Genomic DNA, 20,566 nt, shown 5'->3' with positions numbered 1-20,566 from the left:
CTCGCTTCTTATGTTCTACGCTTTGTTTCGAGATTTTCTGCTTCTTGCTGGTCTTCAGGTGATTTCGCCTCTTGATACGCTGGATCATTACAACACTCGTTCCTGCTTTTTTGGCCAAAGCACGTATTTACATTTGTTCTTCATGAATAGAGATACCACTTTTTGGTCTAGTTTCGGCTTTGCTCATCCAAAGAATTGTGTTCCCAAACTTATTATTATTGGTTTCAACACTGGCATGGTGAATTCCAAACCGCTTCGCCAATTTTCGCTTAGTAACACCCTTCTCACTTTGCCATGTGTCCAGAACCCTTATTTTCACTTCTTTTTCAATACGCGACATTTTGAAAACGCAGAATTTAAACCGCACAAACAAGTAAACAAACGAAAGCTGACAGACAAACGTACAGCATGCTGTGATCTGAGTATAAAAACCATCACGAATACATGCGTACAACACAAATGTATGTGTAGCTTATTTTCGATACACTCCTTAATTTAATATTTCTCGGTTCAAATCCCGTTGTTGTTTTTCATAAATACGTTTATTTCATAGGCAATATACATAAGTTTTTCTTCGCCGTGGCATCTACAATACATAGTAGTGGTGACCTGGGCTAGTTGGCCGAAGGAGCAGATTGGCCGAGTGGCTTCTTTCGAGGCGACATCTATTGTGAGTTTGGCGACATCTATTGGTCGTTTGTGCAGGAACCCGTTTATTCTTTTTCGGCCCTTTTGAATAAATTTAGGTTTTTTACAATAATATGCGATTATAGGATATGTGTATCTAACGTGTAGTGATTGGACATGAGTCTGGACATCACACGAATGAAGTCCCTATTTACATCCAGTCCCCTCAACCATGCCTTTGTCGATATTTTAGGAATAATTGAGTGCATCCACCGACCCAGATCATCTTTATCCCAAGAATAGCTTCAATTGCACTCAGACTATCTGTGAAGAGGAAATAATGGTTTGGAGATACGATGACGATTACTATACAGAAAACAGATATACAAGCTCACATATAAACTATGTGTAAAATTTGCTCATCGAGCGTGGCGCACACATGCAGAGTCACCACGATCGACACTGGGTGCCACTTTCACATGAGATATCATTTAGAGCTTTGTTCTGCTGTTGATTAAAATGATTGATTAAAATGAATTATGCAATAATTGAACCCCCCTGCGCTTTTGCATTCCATGTCGTTGCAGGATCATTTCTAATTATTTTGTAATTTTGACATTTCCAGTACATTTTTCAAATAAGGGACTTTTTAATATGTCTAAATTGGGATGCCAAAACTGCTTTTTAACACCCATAACTTACAAAAAATAATAGATATAACGCTTTCTAACACACAAAACTTACCAAAGAGAAACGGATGAAACGCCTCGTAACGCTTGTACCTTGTATGTAACACATGTAACGTTTTGTAACACCTAAAACTTACAAAAAAGTCACGCATGTAACGATATGTAACGCTTATAACATACAAAGCTTCGTAACGCTCCATAACACCTATAACTTACTAAAAAGTAACGCATCTAACGCTTCGTAACGCCAATAACTTACAAAAAAGTAATGTATGTAACGCTTCGTCTGTATCTTACTAAAAAGTAACGATTTGTAATTCCTATAACTTACAAAAACTTACAAAAAGTTTTGCGACGGATCTTGATCGAGCAATTCTTCCAATTTTTCATCTTTACACTTTGGTGGCGCTCCGGTCCGTTCTTCGTATTCTAAATCAAAATTATCACTTCAAAACCGTGCAAATCACATCCGACACGTTCACTAAGCTGGAGCAAGCTTACCACACACTTCCATCGAAATAAGATGACTTTTGGCAGCTATTTTCTTTATATTGAAATAGCTCGCATCAAAAATATTCTAATCGACATTTTCTTAGCGAAACCCGTATGACAGTAGCTTTCCAACGCATATTTGAAAAGGTACATACAGAACAGGGCAGAACAGGGAAAACTTCCGGCTGACACAACTCGAGTGATGCGCAAAAATACAATTTCAAAAATGAACTCAATACTCAGCATTCCATCTAAAACGGTGCTGGGTCGCTTCTGGCAGACTGACAACAAACCACCGCCTATCCCGAAAAGTTGACTGAAATAGGAAAAAACGACAAAAGGCCAAAGACCTATCAGGTGCTGTCGGTGGCTTTGCACAACATTGTTTGCTATGTTGTCGTTATCGTCGTCGTCATCGTCGTCATCGCCGTCGTTGTAGTCATCACAAGGACGTAAAATTGAATCTGTAAAAGGGAGATTGTTTGTACAAATTAGCGAACGATGGAGGATGGGCTGGTTTGGTTACACGACCTAACTCTTTGATTTAAATTTTTATGCGATCAGTGAATAAATATCATCTGAATCAAAAATTTAACCTATGAAGTTCAACTAGTAAAAAATGAGCAAACGTTTGTTTTCAGCTTGAAACACTAGCGTCGCTAGAAAAAGAACGCGAATTGAATTAAATCGTTTGCTCTATCAATTACATTTCATCCAGTTAGTCCCGGAATCCCGAATCCTCCCGAGTTCAACCAGGCCAAATCAGAGTATTTCACGTTATGTGCCAACATTCCCGTACCCCGACGGCAGACTATCAGAGATTGAACCCCGAAACGTGGAGCCAACTCAGCACTTCAGTACACCGACTCCGATGGAAAACTCCCACGCTCTGTCTGTTATTGCATAACAGTAACAGTAATAATCAGTTTCCCACAACCGCCCCCCCCCCCCCCCTTCCCCCCGTAGCTTTACCTACCATAGGAAGACAATCGACAACACCCTCGTACCTTTGGCACATCAACACTTTCCCGAAAAACTACTGTGCCCAAACACAAGAAGAAGACGTCTTCTTCACTTGTTGAATGATTCGTAGTGAAACTGCACAAGGCATCGTCGAGCCTTGGTTGGGGGAGGGGACGTTAGATAGGGCGAAACAAGCAAACTACGAGAGAGGGAGAGAGAGAGACAAGACTTTATGGTTTTCCTTTGCCGAGTATGAGGGAATGTGTGTTTGTAATCGTTACGTGTAAGTTACACTTTTCAAGCCGTCTATTATTTTGAGCTCTTTCGGATGCTGATGCCGAGAAGTCGAGTCTTCTTCGGGTCGTGTAATGTATGATGTACAAATGATAGGAATTGAAGAGGGTGCTTTGCTTTCAATTTTAATGACAGACGTTTAGGCGGTTGGCATATTGTTTGCGATAATGTATGCTATGACATTCATGAGACATGACGTTGCTTGGGGCGACGAAAGATTTGCAGAGAATTTTCAAATGAAAATAAAAGTAGGAAGGTAGTTTTTTTTTCCTTTTTCCGATCTTCCAGTTTTTCAGTTAATAAAATCTCTTATATTGAATTCCAGTTTTTTGCCTGTGTGGTTTGGGTGTAAGATATCGTCCATTAAATGAATTAAATTGATATCCCGATTTTTATAAAAATGAAGCTGTAATCCTAAAATTATAGCGAATAATAATCACAAGAACGAATAAGGAGTATTCTATTAAAGGAGTAAGTAAATCTTGAAGTTTAATGAGCGTGTTAACATGCTTGTATAGTTTGATCAATTGTATGCAAGAATGCATCATAAAAATATATTTTAAATCATTGCTCCTTTTAATATACCAAAAATAGTCGTTTTAGTAAACGTTTCTCCTAAGAAAATGGTAAAAAACACTCTCTATTTCATTATCTTATTCACACACTTTAAAAGGGCTACGTTACACACTTCGTAACTTTATATTACTTCATATATTAGTGTATCGATAAGTAGTTAGCAACATTCCAACAGTTATTACTCTGAAATGGCTTAATTTTTTGCAGCGTGTTTTGCGGTGACATGTTTGTTTACATGTCAATAACAGCTGCGCAATCGATTGGTTTCGGTACGGTTTATCGTTTCAATGATGAGTCGAATTGATCCGGAAACGCGAAAGAAAATTCTGTACATTTGGTGCTCAGAAAGTGATTTCACGCACAACGAAATTGAAAAACGGGTGAAAGTGCACCACACCAGTGTAAAAAATATTATCGAGAAGTTCGGTAAAACCCATTCCATGAAGGATTTGCTCCGATCCGGTAGGAAAACGGGTCCCAGTCTGCCCGGGCCTTAAAAGTGGTTGAGTACATCAGGAAAAACCCATCGGCGTCGATGCGGGATTTGGCCAAGCAGGTCAACATAAGCATCGGGATGATTCAACGGATCAAAGTTCGGAACTCCCTGAAAACGTACAAGAAGCAGAAGTTGCCGAAAAAGTCCCTGGTACAGCAAGTTCAGGCCAAAACAAGAGCACGAAAACTGTATAACAGGATTCTACAGAATAAAGACGGATGCATCCTGATCGACGACGAAACCTACGCTCTCGAGCGCTGCCCGGACCGCAATATTATACGAAAACGGTGTACCAGGACCTGGACGACGCTGACACCACGGTAGCGATGGAAAAGTTTGGGCAGAAGGTGTTGGTCTGGCAAGCAATTTGTACCTATGGTTTGCGGTGGTCGATTTTCTTCACGAAGGGCATAATTAACGACAAGGTGTACGAAGAAGAATGTTTGAAGAAGAGAATGCTGCCACTGTACAGAAAGCATAAGGCTCCTTCTCTCTTCTGGCTGGATTTGGCTTCAGCCCACTACACCAACTCCGTTCTACAGTGGTTGTCAAAAAATAATGTACAATTCGTGGAAAAGGACATCAACGCACCGAACTGCCCGGATCTTCGGCCAATTGAAAGGTATTGGGCAATTGTCAAGCGGCACTTTCGGAAGGAAGGTACAGTGTCCCAAAACATGCAGGAGTTAAAAAAAACTGGACAGCTGCCACCAGGAAAGTCACAAAAGTAACTGTGCAGAATTTAACGCAGAATGTCAAGTCCCAAGTGCGAGCGTTTCATAGAAACTAGGATTTTCTTCAATATAATCAGTGAAATGCATAACAATGTATTTTCTCTACAATATATCGAAAACTGTCGAATATGTTTTTTTTCGCTTTTTTGTTCAATAATCAATGTTGCTAACTACTTTTCGATACACTCCTTATGTAGGGTAAAGTGTTATAATATCCCCCCTCAAGAAAACATTGAAATATTTCTAAATGTACCGATATATTTTCTTCGAGAATGTAGGTATTTCTTTGCAATACGTCTGAGGAACATAATTTTCAATGATTTCGGTAGAAGTGATGAGAATTGCTTGATACAATCACATTTTCTAAAACGACCACAGTCTCAGTTTTTTCGCTTGCCGTTGGTATAATGCCCCAGAAACCACTATAATATGCCTCACAACAAATCAGTGGTATGCCCCACAACAACGATGCAATATGCCCCTTGGAATGTCGGTATAGAAGAAGAGCAGATAAAGAAGATATTCTTTGCATCAGAAATCAATAGCATAATCAATTGATTACGATTAGAAACCACATTTTTTATCCTCCCAATGCTACTTTCTGTTTTAATAACCGTTATAAATCTTTAAAACAATATTTTAACTCATCTTTTTTAAAATTCGTATATCAAAGAAATGGCTTTTGTGAAGAAAAGCTGCAGCTGTTCCAATTTTATAATCTTTATTGCAACGGATTATAAAATTTCTGAAATATATTTTACGTTAGAATACAATACAGATTTCAATCACATTTCTTACGTTTAGTGCTTTTTTTTAACCTTTCAACTTTTCTTGGTTTTGTTCCACGTTTTTTCCACTAGCTGTAAGTTAGGTTAGTTTTATAGCGAAATTATTATCATTCATACTATCGATCAAATATTACCTCTAGTCCGCTTAACGAACAATATACGACGTAGAGAGTATTGTTATAATAGAATCACTAGAGTATATAAATTTCAATCCTACGGTAATTTTTATATAATTAATATTTTAATGTTAAGTTCATGTTTTTCACTCTTACCTCAGTATTTAGAAATATAGAAAGCTTTATAAGCACGACAATTCAGGGTACGAAATAACAATTGTTAGGTTATAATTTAGATATAAATTCAAGATTGATTTGACGATAGTGCATTCCAAAATTATTTAGCAGAATAAAACGGAAAGTTGCTTCACTGTTATAGTTCTGTTCTGTTCTATTGAATATCGCTTTATCACTGCTTTCTCAAATGTCACCGTCTATGCAATGACGTTCTATTTCATGTGTCGTAGTGGATCTATGTGGACGAGGGGCTTTGTCGCAACAGCTTTGTTTCTCTACATTTTTATATTGTAAATAGAGACATTAGCACTGCTGAAAGTCGTTGACACGGTTAAAATGCTTGTTTATAACAAACCTTACATTGAAAAGCTGCCTAATTATACTTTCAGTTCAATCATATTTTCCTGTAAATCGCAACTGCCAAACTTGTATGGTAGAAAGATCTTAGGAAAAGATACTGTTAGTGAAAAAACTTTTGTGTAGAAAAGTCTTGAATACTTCAAAAGGAAGGGGACGTTTTGCCCAGCAGGGGCACTTTATAACACTTTCCCCTATGTGCCTTTTGGTCTGCTTCCCCCTGCTTTCTATAAGTAATTAAAATTAATTGTAATTTTACGTTTTCAGAAACTGTCTCGAACAAGGTAGACATTGAAAACAATTGCGAAAAAAGCAATTTACAAAGAAATAGTTTTAAGGTGGCCATGGAAGCGAGCCACAAATGATAACCAAGAAACCACCTACCCTCCCACTCCACCTTCCGCTATTTTGCCATGCTCTTGATGTAAACAAACCATGAAACACATTTTTTTCTACGCGTAGGGGTAAATATGTAGCGTAGAATTGCTACTGCAATTTGGTGACATAAAGACTGTCCCAGAAAGTATGGACGCAACCAAAACCGCTGCCATTTTCCAATGGTTCAGAATCTGTCAATTTTTATGGCTGCGTCCTGTTATTTACACTCTTCTCTAACCACTTGTGCAGTTGTTTATTCGTATTCATTAGTTTGTTTCGAAATGCGTGGGCTTTCAGCAGAACAACGTCGAAAAATTGTGTACAAATGGTGCACAGAACGCGGACTGTCACTGACAAAGATAGCAAAAATGGAAGGAGTAAGTGAAAAAGCCGTGCGAAATGCAATCAGGAAGTTCGGTGAGGATAACACCTTTGAGGATAAGCCGAAAACGGGTCGAAAAAAGGTCCTGCTAACCCTCAGTTGGATAAACGTATACTGAAGGCGTTCGAGCAAAAGAAGAAGGTTTCAGTTTGGGATGTGGTCAAAAAGTGGCCACTTTGAAGTCAAATGTTCTTCGTGCTAAAGAACGTTTGAATCTTCGAACCTATAAGAAGCAGAAACAACCAAAACGTAGTCCGAAACAAGAAGCATCGATCAGGCCGAGGGTTCGAAAGCTGTACAATATGATTCTTGCTGGAAATTTGAACTGCATAACCATGGACAGCGAAACCTACGTGAAACTCGATTACAAATTTCTTGCCGGGACCAGACCATTATACGGTGCGAGAAGGGCAAGTGTTAAACCAGTCCGAGACATCGATTGAAGTCGAAAAATTTGGTAAGAGAGCTATGGTCTGGCAAGCAATTTGTATCTGCGGTAAGATTTCGAAACCCTTCATCACCACTGCTTCAATGAACAGCGAAATATACATCAAGGAATGTTTACAAAAACGACTTCTATCCATGATTCGAAGCCACATGGATCTTGTTGTCTTCCGGCCAGATCTGGCTTCTTGCCACTACTCGAAATCAACGGTAGAATGGTATATTACCAAAAATGTCACTTTCGTCCCAAAGGACACGAATTCACCAAATCGCCCACAACTTCGACCAATTGAGGAATTTTGGGCATTGAAGAAGACACATCTTAGGAAACATGTCTCGGCAGCCGAAATCATTCAACAGTTCGAAAAAGATTGGAAAAAAGTGTCAAAACTTGTCGCCAAGAAGTCTGTACGGAATTTATTGAGGAACGTTCGCAAGAAGGTGCGCCAGCTAGTCTACAATGGCTAAGTAGCAAATGTTGAGATTAATATTCTGTTGTTGTAGTCTAATATTATCAGTATATCGAATAAAATTTGAATATCTAACACTTGTGAATTATTTACAGCGAAATCAAAGTGCGTGCATACTTTCTGGGACAGTCTTTATCAAGAGGTGAAATCACCCGAAGACCTACAAGAAGCAGAAAATCTCGAAACAAAATGTAGAACATAAGAAGCGAACAACAACAACGGCCCAGTCGGTGTTGAACAGTCGTTCGCACCGCACGCGTATAGCTCTTGGCTCCTGGAAATTTTTTCTTGCTACCTAGAGTTTCACTGATTCAGTCTTTTTCAAGGCTACCTGAATCACTAACAGTCTTTTTAAAGACTAACAATTAGTCAGCCTATCTCAAGGCTATACAAAGAGTGATATTAGAGTGGCTAAGAAATTAATCAGCCTTTTTTAAGGCTAGCTATTCAAAGAACTATTCTTCGAACTAATCAGTCTTTATCAAGACTTTTCCAAACTAGAAGCCTAGTCGAAGACTGATTTAGCCTAGTTAATTTAATTTAAAATTTTCATTCATTTCAAAAATGTCTGCGTCCAACCGTCCAATCTATGCCACCAGTGAAGGTGATGATTTCCGATTTCAAAGCATTCCGTACTGAGCTTTCTACTTTTCTCCCGGAAGTAAAAGTCTTATTTCAAATCGGACGAAGAGGAGAATGTCGAGTCTTGGTTGATGGATTGGAAGATTGCGAACGTCTTATTCGATATTTCTCCGAGAAACTTCATAATTTTTTTTCATATGATATAAAATCAGACAGACCCTTCAAGGCTGTCTTGAAAGGCTTATCAAATGATCAAAGTACTAATGAAATTAAAATGAACTAAAAGAATTGCTTGGTTTTACCCGTTCCCAAGTAATACTTATGACAAAAAGAGCGAATGGTACTTCTAAATCCCACTCTGGAATTTCCCATGAACTTTACCTAATACACTTCAATCGAAGTGATGTAAACAATTTAAAAACTTTAGAAAAAGTACGTTTCATTTCCCACATTAAAATCCATTGGGAACATTATAAACGGCATAATCGTATTGCAAACTTAACGCAATGTCGTCGTTGCCAAGGCTTCGGCCATGGAACCAAAAATTGTCATATGGATATACGATGTTTGAATTGTGGTAAATCGCATTCGAAAGACGTTTGTCCAATGAATGAAACCACTGATACATTTTCATGTTCAAATTGCAATGGAAATCATAAATCCAATTATTCGCTTAGACAACAAGTCAAATCAACGACCCTAAATTTACAGAACATACCTGAAAATCAAAAAACCGTTACATATGCCACGCCTAATTCTTCCAAGGCACTTATTTCTTCGAATTTAAAACAAAAAACAGGCACGCCTGCCAATTCGTCTTCTAACGAAAACAATTTATTGACAGGTAGATCGACCTCGTCATCATCTTCTTCTAATGTCAATTATGCTAGTATAACAGGTAGAAATCTACCACCTATATCCTCTAAAGGACCGCCTTGCAGTTCATCTTCTAACGAAAACAATTTATTAATAGGTAGACCGGCCAAATCATCTTCTTCTAATGGCAGTCTACCTACAAATATTCCTTCAATGCCATTCGCTTCTTTAAATGAAGTCGATTTAGGCGATATAACTGAAAATAAAATGATCTACCTACAAAATCAACTTTTTCAAATGATCATCCAAATGAATTCGACTTCATCACTTTTTGAAGCATTTCAAATCGGATGGCAATTTGCAAATAATATTATAATGAATTTAAAATTTAACAGTGATGTTAAATAATTATTTGAATATTTTAAATTATAATGCTCGATCTTTAAAACCTAGTGAAGATGAGTTTTATAATTTTCTCAAAGTTCACAAAATTCATATTGCCATTGTGACAGAAACTTTTCTTAAACCAAATGTCAAATTGAAAAGTAATCCACATTATGTTCATCGATTTGACAGGTTTACTGGAATCGGTGGTGGAGTTGCAATTTTTGTCCAACGGCAAATTAAACATCGAATTTTACCTTCTTTCAATACTAAAGTTATTGAAAGCTTGGGAATCGAAGTTGAAACCATTCATGGAATTTATTTCATCGCTGGAGCATATTTGCCATTCCAATGTACCGGCGAACAATTAAATTTCTTTAAAGGCGATTTGCAAAAACTTACAAGATATCGATCGAAATTTTTCGTAATAGGGGACTTAAATGCTAAGCATGTCCAGTGGAATTGTAGGCAAAATAACAGTAATGGTAAAATACTTCATAATCAACTTTCAGCTGGTTACTTCACAGTTCTTTATCCCAGTAATCCTACTTGTTTCTCTTCCGTGAAAAACCCGTCTACAATTGATCTGGTTCTAACAGATCAAAGTCACATTTGTAGTGAACCACGCTGACTTTGACTCAGATCATCTTCCTGTAACATTCAGACTTTCCAACGAAGCTATAATTAATCCAATTAGTTTTATATTCAACTATCATAGAGCTAATTGGTTGTATTACAGATCTCACATTGAAAATCATGTGGATCATGAAACTACTTTAGAAAATTCTGCGGACATCGACACAGCAATTGATAATTTGAATCATTACAATATCGAAGCTAGAAATCTTTCAGTTCCCAAAGCGAACGTTGTGAGTCTTATTGAAAATGAAGTCTCACTGAAATATGATCCTATTTCAACCCAAGTGTTATCACAAGATGACATTATTGAGACGAATTTTGATGAAATTAAATCAATTATTAGGAAACTTAAAAACATGAAGGCTCCTGGTAATGATGGAATTTTTAATATTCTTATTAAAACTCTTCCCGATGTTGCCTTGAGACTCCTGGTTAAAATTTTCAACAAGTTTTCATTAGCTTACTCCCCAAAAAGATGGAAAAACGCTAAAGTAATTCCTATCCTGAAACCTGATAAAAATCCAGCAGAAACATCAAGTTATCGAGCAATTAGCTTACTTTCTTCTATCAGTAAACTTTTGCAAAAAATTATCTTGTTGAGAATGATGTCTCATATAAATGAGAAATCAATTTTTTTACCAAAGCAGTTTGGATTTCGTCATGAACATTCAACTACTCATCAACTTGTCAGAGTAACGAACATGATAAAATCAAATAAATCTTCTGGGTTATCCACTGGAGTTGCTCTTCTAGACATAGAAAAAGCATTCGACAGTGTTTGGCACAAAGGTTTAATAGCAAAAATGTCTGATTTCCAGTTTCCTATTTATTTGATCAAAATGATTCAAAATTATTTAATTGATCGTACTCTTCAGGTTAGCTATCAGAATTGTAAATTGCTACCCGTACGAGCCGGTGTTCCGCAGGGTTCGAGCGTAGCTCCAATCTTGTATAATATTTTCACTTCTGATTTTCCAAATCTTCCCGTTGGTTGTCAGAAATCGCTATTCTGTGACGACACAAGTCTGTTAGCCACAGGCAGGAATCTAAGATCTGCAGTCGCCTACAAAAAAGTTTAAATATTTTCAGTGATTATCTGTCAAAATGGAAAATTAAACCAAATGCAGCAAAAACGCAATTAATTATCTTTCCTCACAAGCCAAGAGCTTCTTTTCTTAAACCAAACAATAATCACATTCTCAAATTGAATGGCTTGGAATTGACATGGTCTGATCAAGCAAAATACTTAGGTTTAACGTATGACAAAAAACTCACTTTCAAGGATCACATTGAAGGAATCCAGGCAAAGTGTAATAAATATATTAAATGTTTATATCCTCTTATAAACAGAAATTCTAAGCTCTGTCTAAATAACAAATTTTCAGACCAGCCATGCTTTATGCAGTACCAATTTGGTCGAGTTGTTGTTCCACCAGGAAGAAAACGCTTCAAAGGATTCAGAATAAAATTCTGAAAATGATTTTGAAGCGTCCTCCCTGGTTTAGTACAAATGAGTTACACAGACTCACAAATATAGAACCATTAGATGTAATGTCACATAATATTGTAAACAAATTCCGACAAAAATCGAAGCAATCTTCAATTGAATCGATTCGCTCTCAGTATTAGTTAGTAAGTTGGTATATAAGTTCCTTTTCCCCATTACACAATACAAGTAGGTTTAGAATTTTCCCTTCACAAAAATCTCAGAATTGCGGAAGCAAATGATGTCCTCATGGTAATAACCAAATCATACATATAATAGGGCTGAAAAGTCACCACTTGTGGCTGAACACCCAATTTAAATCTTTATAATTTAATTTTAACTCATATTCCAATGAATAGTTATTTAAAAAAAAAAGTCTCAGAGAACACAACTGCCAAAAAATGTAGGGTTGTATATTCCTACAAAATTGTATAAATGTTATTAAACTGTAGCACTCGTACCTCGTTCTAGGCTAAATGCGCCGAGAGTGAACGAAGCGTTGAACATTCATTTCTGCCGCGGTATGTAAATGCGCGGTGGATAGAATTTTTGTGAGAGCAGCAGCAGAAATTCGTTTCATATCAATAAAAAAAAGGGTGTATACATAAGGTTTGCTGCTACTCTGTGTAATATACAGTTCCTACAGAATAATCGCAATTGTAGTTTTGTTCCCCGGTGTTCGGTTTTTTGATTCACAATCGGAAATCTTGATTCACATTTTCGTGCACAAAATGAGCTTATTTCCACCTCTGCTGCAAACATAGAAAATAATACTCAAATGAACCGCTAATTAATGGCGAAAATGTTGCAGATGAAGCGATTGATTTTTTCGTTTCACCCAATTCATTCAACTCTCAAACAATTTTCCTTCATTCTTTTTTCATTTCAGCTCCGACCAATGCCTGCAGTAGCGCGATGACCCGATGTGCACCCTAAAAACCAAACAAAGAACGATGGAAAGCATCAAGGGTCTGCTGCTGCAATCGACGGCCACCGGCACCGGCACCAGCACCAAAACCAGCATCGATGACCTCCTTAAGGATTACCCGGTGCCATTCCGCATCAGCTCCGCCAGCGACGGCACACTTTTGCTACCAACCCCCAGCAGCACCAACAGCAATGCAGCCGATTTCATTGCACCACTGCCAACAAGCTGCAAACAGCCACCTGTTATCGTGGGAGTGGCAGTCAAGCGAAACCTCCGAAAGCAGGACCTAGCAGTGGAGGAGGACAATTCGAGAACAGCAGCAAAAGTAAAAGTAACAACAGAAACCATCGGTCGAAGCCAAATCGATACCCTGGAAAAGTGGCACAATGACATATTTGATTTGGGCCGGGACCGAAGTAACGATTGTAATAACAACCCGAATCAGCTGGTGGAGGTGGATGACGGCGAAGGCGATCTGATTGATTTCAGCACGGAGATCGAGGTACTGCCGCAGCGAACGGAGAGACCCAAAGGGAAGAAGGTGACGTTTCTGTTGGACGATTTACTGTTCGGTGGGGACGGCGAACGGAAGGAACATACCCGGGCGGGAGGTGGTGACATTGAGGAGTTGATAGATGATGGAAGGGAATGTGTAATAACAAAGGAAGGTGAATGGGATGTAAGCGATACCGTTGGAAGTCGCGGGGGACGGCACCAACGGGAGACAGCAAATGCTGCCACTGGTGGTAATGAAATATCAACAGAGACTATGCAAACAGATGACACTGTTTCTATTGCGGATGGTAGTGGTCTTACTGGTAGTGTACGAAAATTGATAGAAGCAAAAGGATCGGTTGAGTGCGCATGTCCGTCATCACATTACGATGGTCGTGAGTGTCATTCTCATAGTCATCATCATCATCATAATCATGATCGTCATCAACATCGTTGTCGTCACCGCGACAACTGCCAGCATGCACAGAGTGGAACCTCGGATGGACCAGAGTGCCCTACGGTGGCGATAAACAGTATCACCAACACACTGATAGAGCTGGATTCCGACACACTGCCGTGGGAGAGGAAACTCGACGAAATTCCAGAGGACCTCTCAGGCGTTGAGAGTGCACGATGGCAGAACGCATGTGCAGAAACTGGCAACCGATTCGGGCCCAACGTTGATGGCAGAGTGTCGTTGGATGCTTCCTGTGCCAGCCGTGAATCGATCGATGTCAGCAGCAGAGACAGCAAACGTGACGAGGACGAGGGCAACGTTGTTGATATTCAGGATGAACAGGTTCACGGTGCTGGCAGCACTGGTGGGTCAAGTGCCGTTCGGCTGGGCCGAACGAAACACGAACGCTATTTGGAGCCTTCAGGAATCGATGAAACGGATTCGAGCCAGTGTAGTCTGCAGCCAATTGCCAAAGAAGCAGAAAATGTTGTAACATCAGTACCTACTGGTATTGAACAGCTGGAATTTGGACCAAAAAATCCTCCAGATTCGCATCAGTTGTGCGAAAAATCGATTCAAGTTCCGTCACCATCCCATCGGACTGTGAATAGTGTGGAATCCTGTGGACAGCGTGTCAGAAAGAAAGAGGTTCACTTTGATCAGCAGGAGGACAATTGCTACCACCAGAAAAGTTCGGACAGTGAGAGTGAAAATTATTATGGCACTGGTTCTCCGCCCCCACCTCCGCTGGTGCCACCCGACGGAGTTTCACCATCGTATGGCCTAAATGTGGAAGTTACCCTCAATGCTCATATCAGTGTTCATGGATTAAGTGATTTTGGTTTTTTCTCCACTGGTGACAGAACTGGTCCAGGTGGACCTTCCCCAACGGACGAAAAGGTCTTGAAGGACTCTGCCACCAATACCAACAACAGAAACAACAACAACAACAGTAACGTTGCCCCATCAAGTGCGGACAGTGGAATCATTATTATCGACGATGACGTCGACGATAGTGGTGGTGAGAGTGGAAGGGCTACCGCTACTGTCGAGTCCGAAATCTGTGAACCACTGCTAGTGCTAGACGATTGCCAGCAGCCGAAGGCGGAGGGACAGTGTCGCGATCAGGACACCCAAACATTTATCGGGAATTTTGTGCAGCCCAAGCGAACCAGTGAAATCAGTGTGCAAGTGTGTCAAAATGGCGAGTCTGACCTGCGAAGCTACGACAGTCTCGATTCTAGTGTAAGTGAGTCGGAAATAGACGAACGGAAGGATCTACGCTTTCTGACGAAAAATACCGAACAATATTTACGACCACCGCTCAATTTCCTCAACGAGAAGCACGAGTGTTTCGAAGCCAGTAACCGTTTGAAGCGTCTGGAGGAACGGTTCCGCGGATTTGCGTACACCAAAAAGTTATTACGTGAATCTTTAACCTCATCTGCTGCGGGACCAGCACAGAATTTGTCATCATCGTTGAGCTCACTGTCGACACTGTTGGCAACCAACACCAGCGCAGCATCCGTACCGTCATCGGTGCCAGCATCATCGACTCCCTCACTGACAGCTGCTGCCAAAGCAGAGCAGGAACAGGAGGACCAATACTACTCCGGTCGCAGTTTTGTGCCATCTCGGAAAACATCCTCCCTAAACGGTCTGTCAAAGGATTATTCCCAGTTTGGTCAGCGGTCAAAACCAAAAGTTCCTCCCCTTTTGCCACCGTTATCCTCATCACTGCTGTCACTATCGGCATCGTCCCTTCTATCCCTGTCCTGTATCGATCTCGAACGAAAACAGCGACAGCAACAGCAGCAGAAGCTTGAATCCGCTTCAGATAATAACAATTTTTCCAACGACAACAACAACAGCGAAAACAATTATCTGCCTGGGTCCAATCCGAGCGACGACGAACCGGGGACAACAACAGCATCAGCAGCAGCAGCCCTATTCAAAGCGACTTCCCTGCCATCCTTGCTCCCACAGCATCTTTTTCCGACACCGTCGCCGCCTTCGCGGGCGCCACCAAGACCGCCTCGTGCACCGGAAGTACCTCGGGAGACCCGTAAATCATTTGCTCCATTATTTTCGTCTGCGTTAGGAGCGGACACAAAAGAATCGTCCTCCCGTGGGGATTGCAATGGCATTAATGAAGCCACTGTTTGCTACCCCAGGTCTGTTTCTGCCGTGCCGTTGAAGCACGGTTCTGTGCTGTCGACCGAAGAGTTCCGGCCCAGCTTGGGAACACCGGAGTCCAGTGTTGAATCGGAAGAGATCTGCAAGATCTTCCCTGGGGGTAAGCCACGGATCGACGATCCGCTTGAGGTGGTGGAAACAGTGTACCGTGTGTCCGAAGGGGACGAAGACGAAATCGAAGAATTAGTTGGTGTAGAGGAAGAAGAAGAAGAAGAAGAGGAGGAGGAGGAGGAAGAAGAAGAAGAAGAAGAATTCGGTGCCCAACAAAGTGAAAGTGAAGAAAATCAAGAATTTATCAATTTGGAAAAGCTCCTAGCGGCCGACCCGCACACCAATTGTGAATTCGACACACGACATCTGAGCGAGTACGAACCGACGGTTTATCAGATCAAATACTGCTATGACGAGCTCGAGGAGGAGCTAGAAAGCGAAACCGGAAGTGTCGGCGGTCTGCTGATCGGTGGCGAAAGTGAGCGGGCCAGTGTCAGTGTCAGTGACGAAAACGGTTGCGAGTGTGTGATCGAGGCAGTGCCAATCTACCGTACGCTGCCGCTCGATATGCGCGAAACGACGGGTACCCTGCGGGGGCTGCTGAAGAAACCGAACCGGCCACCGCCGGTCCGCAAGAATCGGGTCGTGTTCGACGAGACGCGGAATGAGTTCTTCGAGGCCGACTACATCATTCTGATCCGGGAGGACTGCCCGTACGACGAGGAGGATGAGGAGCCGTGCACCTGCGGCGAACACGAGCTCGTTCGAATATGTTGTGACGAAGGCTGCAACTGCGGCTACACGGACGACGGACGGACGCCACCGGTAAGTGCAATGGTTTTCTTTGCCATTTTTTCGGGTCTGGTTTCTATATTTCTTATGTTTAATTGTTCTGGAATAATTTCGATCTTCGAAAATACTCGGATTAGCTACACCAGATATGATCAATTTTGCTCGATACAAAATGCTATGTTTCTCCTTCACAGCATCCAAGGGTGGAGGCGCTATGTAGTTTTTTGAGATGATGTGTCGTTTTGGTAAACAAGAAGCACTTCACGATACCGAATCGTTGTATGCCACGCCCGATAACTAAATACTCCTCTAAATTTAATTCAAATCTCGGGTCTCCAACGAATGAAAATGATTAGAATGCGATCTTCGAGTAAAGCCATTCCATTTGAATTCGAAGGCCATTCTTTGGTATATTTTGATTTGACTCAAATCCTTCTCAATTCAAAGCATTTTACAAAACCATTTGCATAGTAAGTTCACAATTTAGACTATAGCCTTACGTTTTGTTAAGGGCCTTTCAAAAACATTTATTTAAAAATCGGTTGGTCCGATTGGTTTGGTGTCTTGGACAGTGTTTTAGGTAGCCTACATAAATTTATTCAGATTGTTTCGGTTGGTTCAGAAAAGCGTTAAAACCTCCCAAGAGTTTGCTAAGATCGGTTCAGCCATCTCCGAGAGAATTGTACGGAGAGAAATATCTTTGAAAGGTACACATTTCGATCTTGTCGAGCTGAGTCGAATGGTATATTACACTAGGGGTCTCCAGAGCTCCGATCGAAAGTCAGTTTTTCCAGAAGTTCTATTACCTTTCCATAGAGAAGGTCAAAGAGGCGGATGGGTAGCGTCAGAGACATAACCGGATTGACATGAATACGGATAATATTGGCACACTGTAAACGAAACTGTGCCCTTATAAATCACGATATCAACTCCGGTAAACGACAAATACAGGTTAAAATTAGAGCTACATAAAAGAGACACAATGATAATTAGTCTAATATCAAATATGATAACACACAACCAAACTATACCTTATGATCAAAAAAGAACCGGAATTTTCATTTTAAAATTCCCGCGCTTGTCCAATCGGTAAACTTTTATTCTCTCAACGTTGGCAAAACTTTTATACACATTCTGTCAAATTTTGACGCATATCGTACGATTAGTTTTTGTTTGGCGTCTATACAAAGAAGTTGAAAAATTTTCGTGTGGCAATTTTTATAATGGATGAAAATTTAGAACAACGTGCGTGCATCAAATTTTGTGTTGCAATTGGATTTAAGTGTTCCGAAACTTTGAAAATGTTAGAAAAGACCTTTGGTGAATCGTGTCTAGGAAAAACACAGGCATACGAGTGGTATAAACGCTTCAAAGGTGGTCGTACAAGCTTGGATCATGATGAGATCCCTGGCCGCCCAACAACATCTGTTATTGAAGAAAACATTGAATCGGCGAAGCAAATCGTGTTGCAAAATCGTTCTGTACCGATTAGAGAGATTGCTGTGTTGTTGGGCATCTCTTATGGATCAGCCGAATACATTTTAACTGATGTTTTGGGTTTGAAACGCGTCGCTTCTCGGCTGGTGCCAAAAAAGCTGAATTTCATTCAAAAACAGCGTCGTGTTGATGTGGCCAAAGAGATGCGCAGATAGTGACCCCACATTCATCGAATGCATCATAACTCTCCAGATATGGCTCCGTGTGACTTTTTCCTCTTCCCCAGACTCAAATTGCCATTGCGGGGAACGCGTTTTGAGACCATAAAAGAGAATTCGCTGCGTGAACTAAAGGCCATACCTTCGGCGCCCTATTAAACTTGTATGGAAAATTGGATCAAGCGTTGGCATGCATGTATTGCCGCAGGAGGAGAGTACTTTGAAGGCGATAATGAAGACATTTATTAAACATTGAAATTTTGCGATTTTTAATAAAATTCCGGTTCTTTTGTATCATAAGGTATTAGAAATAATTCTTCATTATAACACTTGTACAATTCAAAATAATAAACATTTAAGCTAGAGCTGTGAAGGATATTATTCCTTGTATTTAGAGCCTAGAATCGAGACCTCTATCATTAATTTCGTTGTCGAGTTCACAAAATGTCTGTGTTTATGTGACAAATAATGTCACTCATTTTTCTCAGAGATGGCTGAGTTAATTTTCACAAGCTTAGATTCAAATGAAACGTCTTCTAGTCCCATAGCTTGCTATTCAATTTCACCTTTATCCTATTCCCGGTTCCGGAGTTATAAGGTAATATGTGCAAATCTATGAGAAAAGGTGCACTCAATTTTCTCGGAAAATTTTTAACCAATTTTCACGAAGTAAGGTGTAAATAAAAAGTTTTGAAAATCTTTAAACAATCCATAAAAAGTTGATCCATATACCAGGGGTAGAAGAAATAAGCAAATTTTATGATTGACAGTAAATTAAAATATTCAGTATTATCTTTTCATATTACATATTTATTGTAGATATTACAATGCATTTTCAAACGAATGATTTTTGATAATATAAATTTTGGTTTTACTTAGAGTTTGAAAATTTCTTCATCGTTATCAGTATCACTGTCTGGCTCGTTTAATGCTACTCTGTGTTCATTGAACAGGTTTGAAGTTCCAATAGCTGTCACTTTCGATTCTGGTAATATAATGGTATAAGTGACGTAAACGTCAAAACTGATTACCGCTCAATTTTCTCGGATACTTGTTAGGTGAGTTTATTTCGCTGGTCGCATCAAAATTCTATGCTTCGTGATGTATTTGAAATTTATTCAGTAATACCGTCGTGGTGGAGTAATATCATCAATTAAAACAGCTAATAATATTAACATACATGATGCGATAAATAATAATTATAATGATAAGAAAAACATGTCCAATCACAAAGTGTGCTACGCAGCTGATTATTATTACCCTATTTAGCATGTTTAAAATTCAAACAAAATTGTATAAATGTTATTTTGTAGTCAGGGACTTATCGGAGAGTTAATTATTTTTCAATTTTCATTTTGTAGTCGGGGACTTATCGGAGAGTTTATTACCACAGGTTGCGATGCCTATTCTCATGCGACTGGAGCACTCGAACCTCGTACGTACGAAGCGTTGTACATTCATTTCTGTCGCGGTGCGAGAACGAGTTTTTGTGAGTAGCGAAAGTTCTTCGCCTGCGCATGGTTGTCTTCTAAGGAATGAGAACAAATTTGTCTCAGCGCAATAAAAAGAGCGTGTATGCATAAGGTCTGCTGCTACTCTGTGTTCCCAAAATTTAAAAAATAATCGCAAGTTACCTAATTTCTTAATTCACGCTTCGGTCTTTTGATTCACAATCGCAAATCTTGATTCACATTTTCGTGCGCAAAATGGGCTTATTTCCACCTCTGCCATATACATTATATAAAACTTACTGGTAAAATCATCTAGTTGGCAGAACTAGTTAGTTATTGAATACATAAACCTATTTTGGCACTACTAGTCCCCGGTTTACGCTTTTGAAAGCATCGATATTAGATGAGAAAAGTTGCAAAAACGGAACTCACCTTGATTTCTCAGCAATGGTTAAAGCAATTTTTACTAATCTTGATTTGAATAATCAAAGCTCTCATTGTCGTGAAAGTGCAATTTCATCCAGTCGTACTGTGCAATTTCATCCAGATCCGACTTCCGGTTCCGAAATTATAGGGCGATGAGTGTCAAATCTTTCAAACTGTCATGCAAAATGATGCAAAACTGGTACGCACCGATACGTGCCGGTACGGAAGAAAAAAAAACCATCGCCTTTGCGAACGAAGCACATAGTATGCTTTGTTCAATTTTGT

The 20,566-nt window shown here is 39.9% G+C and overlaps 1 protein-coding gene across 5 annotated transcripts in view; it reads left to right on the top strand.

Moving 5' to 3' along the window:
* LOC131428323 (uncharacterized) overlaps positions 1–20,566 on the top strand; it is a 374,248-nt gene that overhangs the window by 68,334 nt on the left and 285,348 nt on the right. For all 5 annotated transcript variants that reach the window (XM_058592213.1, XM_058592214.1, XM_058592212.1 and 2 more), the window contains exon 2: positions 12,780–16,782. In XM_058592213.1, coding sequence (XP_058448196.1) covers positions 12,814–16,782 — 3,969 coding nt within the window. In that variant the 5' untranslated portion in view covers positions 12,780–12,813. The remainder of the gene's footprint in view (positions 1–12,779; positions 16,783–20,566) is intronic.

This window comes from Malaya genurostris, chromosome 2 (assembly GCF_030247185.1).
Source record: "Malaya genurostris strain Urasoe2022 chromosome 2, Malgen_1.1, whole genome shotgun sequence".
NCBI classification, from domain to species: domain Eukaryota; kingdom Metazoa; phylum Arthropoda; class Insecta; order Diptera; family Culicidae; genus Malaya; species Malaya genurostris.
Note: the sequence above shows the minus strand (reverse complement) of the source record. Positions and strands in the feature narration are given on the sequence as shown.